At 37.3% G+C, this 12,089-nt stretch overlaps 1 protein-coding gene across 5 annotated transcripts in view; it reads right to left on the reverse strand.

Moving 5' to 3' along the window:
- Positions 1-981: 981 nt before the first annotated feature.
- GABRB2 (gamma-aminobutyric acid type A receptor subunit beta2) overlaps positions 982-12,089 on the reverse strand; it is a 175,883-nt gene continuing 164,775 nt past the window's right edge. For 4 of the 5 annotated variants that reach the window (XM_054842131.1, XM_054842133.1, XM_054842129.1 and 1 more), the window contains exons 11-12: positions 10,661-10,711; positions 982-7,127 (exon numbers count right to left, since the gene is read on the reverse strand). In XM_054842131.1, the coding sequence (XP_054698106.1) occupies positions 6,780-7,127; positions 10,661-10,711 (399 nt within the window). In that variant the 3' untranslated portion in view covers positions 982-6,779. The remainder of the gene's footprint in view (positions 7,128-10,660; positions 10,712-12,089) is intronic. The other variant, XM_054842134.1, reaches the window with a different exon arrangement.

A 12,089-nucleotide genomic window follows, 5' to 3' on the forward strand; every position in this document is an offset into this window, starting at 1 on the left:
CACCCTGCCATCTCCCCCATGTAGAGATACCTGGGGTCTGGAAACACAGCTATGAATTCCCTTTTATTAGAGCTGGGCTGGCATAGAACAAGAAAAACTAATAAATATGAACTGTTCCCTCAGCAGAGCAAAAAACCAAGTCTAATTCTGAAGTCTACTTAATGCTCAAGATCTACTAGGAGAGAAAGAAGGAGCAAGAACAGAACTGTATTAATGGACATTTTACGTCTTGGGAGCACAAGAGACCCAGCTCCTGGTTCCTGCTACTGCCAATGAAGTGCTGTACAAAGCAGTCAGCAGACAGAGTACAGCAATACAGATGCTTCTCGTGACCGTGCCTGACTGCACTCTCGTCCCGGTCTGTTCATCTTGAGTTGTTTTTTATGCAACAGAACTGCTCCAACAGGAAAATCTGCTAAATCCACCATCCTGAAAGGGTCAAAAATTTGGGCATCCAGGTTCTCTCCTGTTGGATGTCAAGCAGAAAGAGGAAGGAACAGAACTTGGGTCTTCCACATCTTAAGTCCCCGTAGACAGAATTAAGATCATTTAGACCTTTTTCTGTCAAAGAAAATACCACCCCACCACGAACAGCTGCTACCGTATTTCTGCAAGGAGGACACCAGCAACTTAGTGTCAGTAACAGATTCACAAGAACTGACTCTGAGGAGGAGTTACCAAACTTCCGAGATTTTCAGCTGCTCCCCTCCTCTCAGCATTTTCTTATTGACTAGCACTAAGCATCTCACTGAACATTGCTTATATTCCCCAGACGCTCAACTCCCCCTGACTGCTGCACAGGCAGATTAACACCTTTTACAGCTACCCCTTTGCATATTAAGCCTACACTTTGGATACCTCAATGCCCAACTTCCTAGTGTCCCTTTCTGACCCATATTCACGGATATTCAGAAGAGAACCGTAATCTTCTGCACCTTTGAGAAAAGAGCCTGCCCAACATAACACAACTACATATACATCTTTTAGGTTTTCTTTATTTATATTTTTTTAGTTCAAGAATTACACACTAGCCAACATTATTATATATTTACATGCTGAAACTGGCTGCAATAATTTTAAATTCAAGAAAATATCTCTTATGTGCTACTCATTTACAATCATCATTTTACTACCTCATATATCCCAGAGGTTAGCAGTCCTTTTGAGAAAGACATGAAGATCTGATGCAATGATATCCACTAGTATTTTGCATTTTCTAGCCATTGGAAAATGTGCATTATGTGCATATAAGAAAGGCTACAAGGTCATTAGTAAGGCTGATGATTACTACATTATGAAGTAAATAGTACTAAGTAAAAAAAAGATAAATCAGAACTGTGCAAAGACAGTACTAACAGAACCATTTAAACACCCATGCAAATAAAAATGTGATAGAAGTCAAATCATAGTCAGCTTGTTAGAATTAATCATGTTTCAAATGTTCTTTTTGTCTTCAACTGAAAGTAACAGGACAGACCATGAACAATACAGCCTGGTGAGTATCTGTCAAATGACAGTAACAGTGAAAACATACAAAATGTTATCAAATTGGAATAGATGACCTCATGTCTGAAAAACATTAAAAAAATACAACCCTTAGTATGAAAGTAGAGGTGAGATTTTTCATCATTTAAGTTTCATTTTTTGTCAAAGCACTTACAAAGAAAATAATTTTATACTTATGAAGTGTTAGTGTTGCATATTCTTGTAGAGATGATCTATTTCAATTTTATATTAACGGTTATTTAAATTATTACTATTTTTACAAAGTAGAATAGGGCAGTATTTTTGATCAACATTCCATTTGCTTCTTAAAAATTTAGACAAAGTTCCTAGTGCATTTTATTAAGCTTTACCTTTGGTGTTAAGCAGTGACTTATTAGATTTCCCTTTTAAACAATTTCTGGAGTGAGCATTCTTTGGCTTTGGGGGACTATGCTATCTAACGACAGTCAAACATTTTTTATTTTTTTTTTTGGTAAAGAAAAATATAAGTCTACTATTAGATACCATAAGAGATACAGATTTCAGAAACAGACAGACGCAATATGCAGGCTTTCTGTAATGAAATCACCGACCGCTGAATTCTCACTTACCCTGGGTCCCTTCACCTCCCCACTCACTGGAGCAACATAAAGGCGCTGTCCTGTAAGTGAGACCCAGGCCCTGTTTATGCTCATCTGAGTACTGAGTGCTGAGCTACCACCTTCTGTGGCCTGAACATTTTCGCCGTACAAAAGAATCGATTGTGCTAGCAGTAACATTGCCGCGATGGCTATTTTACACTACAGTACTTTCTGTACTTTTTTATATCTGGAATCCAAATCTGTTTATGCAAAAGGGTGTTTAAATTACTCTGCTAGAGCACTGCAATTATTGTACTTAGTAAAAAAAAGTCACTAAACAATTACTGTATCTATCGACTGCTCATTTACAGCTTATTTAATTATTTACATAATTTTAGGACACATAAACCTAAACCATAAGTAGAATTAGCTTTTTGCCTTACCATAAAGTACAAATTAGAAGTTAAAAATGTTTAAGAAATCTGATAATATTTACACACGTTCAGCTTAAGTTATGGTTGCTCACATTGTATGTTCTATGTACACATAGCAAAATGTTATGATCACTACTGATATAGTATTGTACCCTGGCCATCCCACCCTAGATTATTTTCTAGAAATAGTTAATATTTTTGCCTTTTTTTTTCTTGGTTCCCTAAGGAATTCGTCGGTTTTGAAAACTTACTAGTGGACAATGCTGTTATAAAAAGAGAGAGAAGAAATAGGCAAGCAATGTGAGGACTAGTCTAATTTCAGATGCTAGGAGGTACAGTACTATCATCATGGCAAACGGTGCAATGCTCCATACGAATTATAAGCATTGATCTGCTGATATAGAAATGCCCAGTTACCCTGTATAGTAAGTTGGTTTTTTTTAATACATTAATCTTTTTTTCTCAAAAATATATTCATACACTGGTTGATGGTAGAAACAAAACTATTATTAGCTTATTCCTTTAACACGCCAACATATGAATGTGTGTGCATATATATATACTCAGTATGTGTATATATACACACATATGTCCATACAGACATTTAGGTATATGTCCATATGCACATATAGCTGGATAATGTTTAACATCCGTTCACTTATGTTTAGCACTGTGTTACAGTATTGAATTGGAACACAGTCTAATAATTATAGTGAAAAATCAATTGATTCTTTAATTTTAATGCATGTTTGTCAGAAACAAATGGGATTTGTTCCCCAGGTGTAAGACCATACTCATTTTCTCTGTGCATTGTGCTTTTGTACCTTACAGATTTTATGTCCTTTGTATTAGAATGTAAAAACTCTCTGAAGAGCTCTGCGACATGCTGTTATCTAAGACTCTGTTTTCCTCCCCTGGGAATGAGAAAAGAAATGGTCACAATGTCATTGCTTGAGTCTTTCTTCCCAGTCATTAAACCGCAACAGGATAGAAACATAACATTCCTTATGCAAACACAGAAATATGTTGCATGAATTTTCAGTTCTGAAAATGTGTATCATACTTACTAGCAGTCATGTACAGTATATATTTACAGATTGATCTCAAAGATTTCATTAAAACTGTGCCATGTTATAGTCATAATTTGCCCATGAATTTCACAAAGATGAAAAACACCTTAATTGCTGGCTATCATGTCTATTAGAACAATAAAATGTGCAACTATATTACAAGGTTTATCTAAATTATTAACTTAATTATTTTGCTTACTGAAACTAACAACAATTAACACGATTAAGAGGATCTAGAATATTCATTTTCAGTCAATTCTAAACTAAAAGCAAATTTATTCTAGTTTACCTGCAGGGTGGCACACATAGCAAACCCCATCTCTCGTGTATGTTGGCGTAATTTCTCACTCAAGTATCTCAGAAGAGGAGTAAGTGCTCACCTTAGGCTCAAGTTATACTTTTCCCTTGACAGTGCCTCGCCAGGCTTTCTCACCCCCATCTTTTTGTATCACAGTGTTAAGCCTCAGTACAAAATGATAGAATCCTTCTCTTTCACTAATTTATACATCACATTAATAGCCAGAAGGACACAGTAAAAGCAAGTGCTCCTTCCTCCCGGATAATATATCTTTCCTAGTGACACCTGAGCAGAAACCAGACATTTTCTTTCACCCTCTGAATAGCAACATCAGAGAGTATTATGGCTTGTACTGTAACTTCAGATAAATTAATGTGCAGTTCTAGGATTCAGTCTTTGTGGTTTTCATAAGAGCTGATGCAGTAAACCAACGCAGAGTCAACATATTCTCTGTAAGGTTCTCTACTTGATGTGTATCGACCACAAACAGGCTGTGAGCTCCCTGTATTCACACTATGCTTCTCTGAAATAAAAAAGGAGTTGGCAGCAATTTGTGAAATGAAAGAAAAGCTTGTACAGAAGAATACTCTAAGACTGCTTTCATTTACGATAATTAATACCATTTTTAAAGGACAGACTTTGAAGAGAACTACTGAATTTTGATGTGTCTCCTTTTCTTAGAATTGGGAAAAAATCCCAACATGATTCATACCTATCAGTCGAAATTCCAAATGCATCTACAAAGCTTATTGCGTTATGTGTGAAATGGAGTCAGAAATTAAGTATGTGATCCAAACCCAACATTTTGTCTTGGAAAGTTAATCGCATGACGAAAGCCTGTCTCTACATATTGCAGAGTCTGAACCTGGAGGCAGTACGTGAACGTACACGCAACTCCCTTGAAAACAACAGGCGGTGTGTAGGGCTGGCAAACCCCATTTCAGGCTCAGCACTATTCCCTCCCATTTTGAAGCAGAAATAAGTGGATGGTATGCTCAAAACAAAGTCAGAAAATTGGCCTATTAGTTCCCAGAACTGTTTTCCTCCTATTGCTATCATTCACTGTCAAATGGGGAAAAAAAACCCCACAGAAACTTATAAGAAAGTTACTCTTTTAAAACAAGAACAAAAAATTCAAAGAAAATATTTTGTGAAAAAAATTCTTAAGAACTATCTTAAAGTATTGCCAAAAGAATACTTAAATGGGGAAAACGTATCTGCCTGAAATAATTCCTTTGCTATTTAGAAGATACTTGAATTCTAGTTTCTTTCAGAAATTTGTACACAGATGAGAGGTAGCATAGATACAACAGATGTGGCTTTTGCTTAATGAAATATTCTGTGTCAAACAATACTGGGGATCTGATTTAGTAAAAGCCATTAGGAATTTATACTTTTTATATGGTTCTTGCAGATAATTTTTTTTTCATTACGAAAAAGTTTCCACAATGGACTAAATCGCAAACTCTAATTTGCCTATAAAATTCTATCTTTTGTCTATTCTATTTTGCCCATAAGAGTAAAGCTCTGTGGAATGAAAGAACTCAACCTTTTATTTCAAAATGTTTCCTAAAGCAAAACTGAAATTTGCTAGTTTTTCAATGGAAATCATCCTAAAGCAGGAAACAGTCAAGAGTAGAATTAAACTCTAAAAGTGATGGCTACCAAATTTTTCCCTTTAAAACAGTGCATTAAGGAAAAAGAAATTAAAAAGTGAAATGGCATTGCCTAATCCAGACTGAGAAAATACCCTGTCAGTATTTCTTCTACTGAAGTACACATGCTCGGATCTTTACTGTTGAAAGAGGTACGATTACCCTTAATCAAACTGGATGTAAAGCGTTAAGCATAACACCAGTAGCAAAGATAACACTGGATTGCAAACTTGGAGGAAATGGCACAACTCCACATGAGGATTTCAGACTAAGGTACGTGCTGTAACTGCCACCATTCACTTGCACACACACTTTTACACATGGGTAGCCTTCCCTCTCCTTGGCCCTGTATTTGATGATTGCTCTCTAGCTCTCCCTACCCCAGACAGGCAGGGCACCACTGGTTCCCTTCACCCACCTAGGGAATTACTATTTGGCCAAGCAATTTTGGCACTTTGGACAGACGATTTCCTTTCCCCAACACAAACCAGCAGCATATCTATCCATCCAGAGCTGATGCATTTTTATACCATTGCTACATTCCTCTGTTGATCACAACTACAGTCATTGTGATTGTGAGCATATGTTCTCTCTTTAAAAACCCAACAAAACTAGTGCTTTTTGCTTCAGCTTCTGTGCAAACACCCAACCCTAATATTATCAGTCAAAGGTTTAGTTCTTTCAATAAATAACAGGAAATACCTGAATATGGTTGGGAAACCTCTGACCATCATCACCTTGGAAAGATGATAGGCACTACTTGTTTTCAAGTTTACACATTTAAAAGGTAAAGTGTATATGTTTCATACGCATGATAACAACTTAGTACACTTTCTTAAGTGTAGATGCATGTCTCAGATATGCAGTTTCCCTGGGAATGGTACACACTGCTGTTGAAATTCAAACCTGTTTCTCAAATGCCATTCTATGATTTGTATCGCTAAACTCAAATGGCCATTAAAAAAAAAAAAGCAAGGGAAAATGAGACAGAAATGATTGTCAAAATCCAATTTGCCTTCACACTCAAAATGCACTTCTATTTTGATAAGGGGATACCATCCATACTGCAACTTCACGTATTTATGATTTAGCAGATACAACCGAAACATTATAAAACCAGACCATAGAGTGGGCCAGCAACTAAGGTGTTTTAAAATAACTTTTTGTCCTGAATAGAATTTTTCTAAGTCCCACTTTTGGCTGTACAACCGATTTGAAGAGAAATCCAGTTCTTGCTTCCTGTGTGGCTTTGTTTCTTAGTTCACATAGTAAAGCCAATACACAATATTGAAGAAGGAAAAAACAACAGGGAAGAATATGCGCGACCATCGATCTATGGCATTTACATCAGTCAAGTCAGGAATGGTAATTTTCAGTTGAGATGCACGTCTCCGTAGCCTACTTTTCTTCTGTGCCACATGTCGCTCCAGGGCGTTGCGACCAAAGCTGTGCCTGGGTAAGCCAGCTTTCCGGTACTGGATGCTTGAAGTGTCATAGGCCAGCATAGTGCTTCTAGGGTCCCCAAGCCCCATCACAGCCTCGGAGGCAGCCATCTCATTTTTAATTTCAAGTGTGCTCAACAAAATATTTTCATGTGGATCCATCTGTAAAAAATAAAAAAGCGGATTTAACAGGAGCGAAAGGAAGCCAAATCAGTTGCAAACTGAAGCCATGCTGACAGGGGCTAGATCTACCATTACTGATTCATTGGATGTCAGCCTGTCTAAAAGACTCGAAGCATAGCTGTAGCTGTATTTATTGTCATTTGTTTGTGAACTCAAGGAGCAATAAGGCCAGTATAGCGCAATGGAATAAATGGTATTTCCCTAGACCCCATGTCCAGTGAGCAGACGCAATATCTGGAAATGGAGTACATGCTCAGCTCCTGAAAGTGGGATTCTGTGACTGGGTAGGATATCTGGGGCCAACATTGAACTTTTGGGGTTTTGGGAAGGAAATCGAATGGAAAAGGGTCTGCTTTGTTTTGGTTTTTCTTCTTTCAAATGAAGGCTTCTGCTCTGACAAAAACTTCTATTCACAAGGTCTCTCTGCCCCTATAAAACACGGCCCAGAGCACTGCACGAGAGAACGCAAATTTTCAGTCCCGGTACTCCTAACAGGACTGCTGGTTACCTGGGGAAAGGCACCGACACGGTCTAACTATACTATGCCTGTATGGAAACGCCATTCCCTAGCGCTAATGAATTCCATAAATACAGTGCATGCTGTGGAGACCGGAACGCTGGAATAGCGGAGATCTGCAGTTTGGAGCAAGGAGAAACATATACACAGTGTAATCACGTCAAATGTGCGTTGAGCAGTTGTTTCAATGGGTAGTTTTAGCTACTATATATTTTTTCAAACGCAGTTCAGTGAAAAAAAATATTAATGCAGTGTTGTAAAGAAATCCCTTAGACAATTAAGAGGATTTTGAAGATGAGGAACTAAATTTTACTCTTAGGCAATCTGGAGTAGATCTGAAGTATGGTAGGAGAACTTCAAAATAATCCATTTACAGAAAACAAATATAAGGTTATTTAGGAAGTTCTAATTCTCCTCAGCCTTCCCTCTAAGTATATATTTTGAATTGTGTGATTACAGAGTATAATTAAATAAAAATGCTTTAAAAGCAATAATAGCTAATGAGCAGCTAATGAAGTACATTGACTTAATGATGGTAGCGCAGATATACTCCAGGCCAAAAAAGAGATGAAACTGTCCCAGAACTCCTTTAAGAGTCAGTCACATTATTCATTTATCATGTCCATAATAAATACTATGATTATTACTGAAGGCACACAAACTGTGACTCTGGTGGATTTCTAAACAGTAATATGGCATTAGTCTATTCTGCAATATTTAGAAGGCAGCAGTCAGCGGCAGGTACCTCACTGCACTACCCAACACAGCTCTGTATTTGCCATTATTAACAAAAACCTAGGTAGTATTTCACATGGCACGGTGAGAGAACTGGGTTGAAAACAGCTGCTTTTTCGTAGCATCCACTGCCCAGTATTATGAACTGGGGAGTCGGATACTCACCAAAGTACTTTGGACCTACTGAAACACTGCCATTTGAGTGATTACATCTGTTCAAGTGATGCATAAAAACTGGCATTGCTGAGATGCCAGATTTCCTTCTTTTTTTTTTTTTTGTGAGTTTGCACCCCTCTAGTTTCATTATATTTTAGTGTTAGATTAAATGTAATGACTCAATGTGAAGCAGCCAAAATAATCTATTTTTGCTTGCTTTCCATCAAAGCCATATGAAATCTTTGAATTTTCTAGGGTGTTAGGGAAATCAATCTTTTTTTGTAGCACTGGAAAAATGGGAAAGTTGAGCTGGAACTCAAGAGAAATTCCTTTAAGAAGTCTGTAGCATGACATTGAGCATGGTGAGGAAACTGTGTTCTAGCCAGGAAGGCCATCATTCTGCTACTGTAATACAAACAAAAGCAAACATATGCAAAAGCTTTCAAATACATCTATGAAACTTCTCAAGACAGCTTTCAAACATTTTCTTATAATGAGTGCAGTTACGTAGAAAATTCTTACGTGATTTTTGGGGTAGGACAAAACTGGCTGTCATTTTTATTATAAGATCTTAGAGAAATAATAAGACTTTCAGTATGCTGAAAAGAAAAGCAATTATAGGCACCTGGCATTCATTGATCCCAAGAATGTCTAAAAACAAATAGGGGAAGTATCTTACAAGAGGGGTGCAAAATCATTTGGAATCTACACTTTCCATAGTTTCACGTGGCCTTAAGAATGGAAAGAATAGAAAATTTAGTTCCAATGACATCAGGGGAAGTTTGGCATAACGTCCACTAATGCAATGGTTTTACCCCTTAGCCCAGAGCCTGGGTTATTTTCACCTCAACATAGTGCATTCTAAGATACTATCTTTGGAAAGATTTTCATGCCAACAAATTTGTTCACATCTTAAATCTTCTTAGCATGAATCTACTTTAAGCATTTTATCCTTTTGATCTGCAGTGATATTAGAAATTTGAGTGCTCTTTACACACTCAATACTTTCTATGCAACACAAATGCAAGAAAAGTTATTTTAGTCTACTAGAGTTACGGACATGTTTTAGCAACATGGTATGACTCCTTTAGTTAACTTTTAGCTTTGATTCGTCATTTCTGTTCTCAATTCAGTAAATTACTTAACACAGCAAACTGCTGCAGATATCTGGTAATCCTGGCAGTAGTTAGTAAGATTAGTGATGCTGGGCAGAAAAAACATTTAGCAATATTCTAAACTATCTTCTAGGACAAAGCGTCGCCTTCTGCACATATCACACTGGTATCAGTTGGAGCACAGCATTTTTCAATATTCCAAGAATTTTTAAGAAGAAATAATGCAAAATACAGTGAAAATTAGTGATGGGCGAACCTTCAAGTGTTAGGATAGCAAGGTAAGCATCACAAAGTTCAGGTGCTTCTTGAGCACTAATTTGACCCTGCACCTGGAACAGTGGCTCGACCATAACAAGAACTGCTTTTGTCATGGTATTTTGAATTCCCAATCTGAATAACTCTCAATGTTCCAATCCAGAAGTACAAATAAATGTGAAAAAAAGAAATAAACAACAAAAAAATTAACCTAACTTTTCAACCTTTGACAACATTGTTCCTTGTCAGATTAGAGAGAGCTGGGAGTTTTTCCACCAAGCAGGTTCGCCCAACTCTAAATAAAACATGCCTTTGTAACTAAGTGAAGCCTGTTATAGAATGATAATAAATTACATTTATTATACACAGCACCGCCCATTCAAAAGGATCCCAAAGCGCTTTACAAGCATTAGAAAGAAGAACCACTTCACTTCCCAGTGAAGTGCAATCACCTCTGAGGTGAAATGTGGTGACTGACAGTGCAGAACAATACACTATATTTTAGTCGAGGAAATGGAGAATGCTGTAGCCAATTGAAACTATGGGGTGGGTGAGTGGTGGTGGGGAAGGTTAGGTAAGCAGAACAGTTACATCAATTGACATTTGGCCAGATGCTTGGGGTTGAGATGGCCAAGCCATAAAAAAGTGCCATGGGATCTTTAATGACCGTAAGTGGTCAAGACCTGAATTTTAAGTCTCTGAGGATAAAAACATTAGAAAACAATGAAAGATACCTTTGTTGAATACATTTCTGGACAATGATATGTGCCAATTATTCTTCTGTCCTGTAAGTTAATAAAATCAAGACCAGTTTCCTTAGAGATAAGGCAGCTATTATCTTTCATTTAAAATTAAAGCACTCTAGGGTAATAATAGGACAACTAATTAAAAGATATAGTGACCTCTAAGCCAACAATTAGCATAGTATATTCTGGCTTCAGAGGTGCTATTACTGCCTTGCTGTGCTCCTCAAGGTAACATAACGTTGTGATGTAAATGTATTTTTTCCAGCTGGTCACTTGACCAAGGAAGATATGATGACATGAAAACAATTGTTAAAATTATTCTGGGGGGAAAAGTAAGTGTAAAAGTGGTTTCAAAAGGAGGTGGAAGAAGGTTAAAAAGATCTCTTGGTGCCGAAGGATTGTTCAACCATAGAACTAGACTCTTTATGGTGAACAGGAGAGCTCAAACTTAATGGAGAAATTCCCAGGGAGAAGGAAGGAAGGGAGGATGTGAAGATGAAGAAAAAGCAGCAGCAAGTACCATGGAAATAAAAGGTGAAAGCAGAAGTGGAGGAGAAATGACCAGAGCTCAGCAACCATGCAAGAGGGTGGGTTTTTTTACAAATCAATCTTAAAGGTGGATGACAAAATATACGATGCAAATGATATTCACTTCTAGGTCCAGGTCAACTGGAAGAAAAGCTGACTCTGGAGCCTTGAAAGAGGCCATGACCTTTTTGATGGCCTCAAGCAAAGGGAATACAGAGGAAAGTGTAGAAATGTTACCATTATATGTTATTCCTGCTACCTAGAAACTCCAAAATGATGGCTTTCTTGAGGAATTCCTCTTACACTAATACATTAGTAACCGTAAAATACAAGGAAATTACGACTCACACATATACATACGTACACACACATGTACATCAGGAATCCTCCAAGGATGACCAAATCTCTGAAACTACTAACATTGAGTAAACCAGTATCTTGGTGACTATGCTCTACTGTTATCCAAATACAGCTTTACAGTAGGAAGGAAATTTATATTGATGAATTGAGAAGCTATAATATTGACACTTTTGCTTCCTTACATACTGTTCATTTTCACCTATAACCTTCAATTACAGGCAGGTAGTGATGGCTCATTTTACGGCAGAATGGCTCAGAAGCCACGGACAAGTTAGCGAGTAGGGCTGGAATTTCTGATGGAAAAAACTTGTGAAACAAAACAGCTGTAAATTCAAAAGAAATATCCTTTTGTTAAGTAGGGCTGCCATTAGCAAAAAGCAAAATATGGTCAGCTATAGCACAAAGGGAGAACAGAAGTACCCAGTGTATTACAAAGATTAACACCTGAGATTAGGTCTCAGCATTTATAGGTCCTGTCAACTGACATTCTTAAGAACTGAAGACAGAAATAAAGATCCCATTCACAATG

The sequence above is a fragment of the Grus americana genome, chromosome 14, assembly GCF_028858705.1.
Source record: "Grus americana isolate bGruAme1 chromosome 14, bGruAme1.mat, whole genome shotgun sequence".
Lineage (NCBI taxonomy): Eukaryota > Metazoa > Chordata > Aves > Gruiformes > Gruidae > Grus > Grus americana.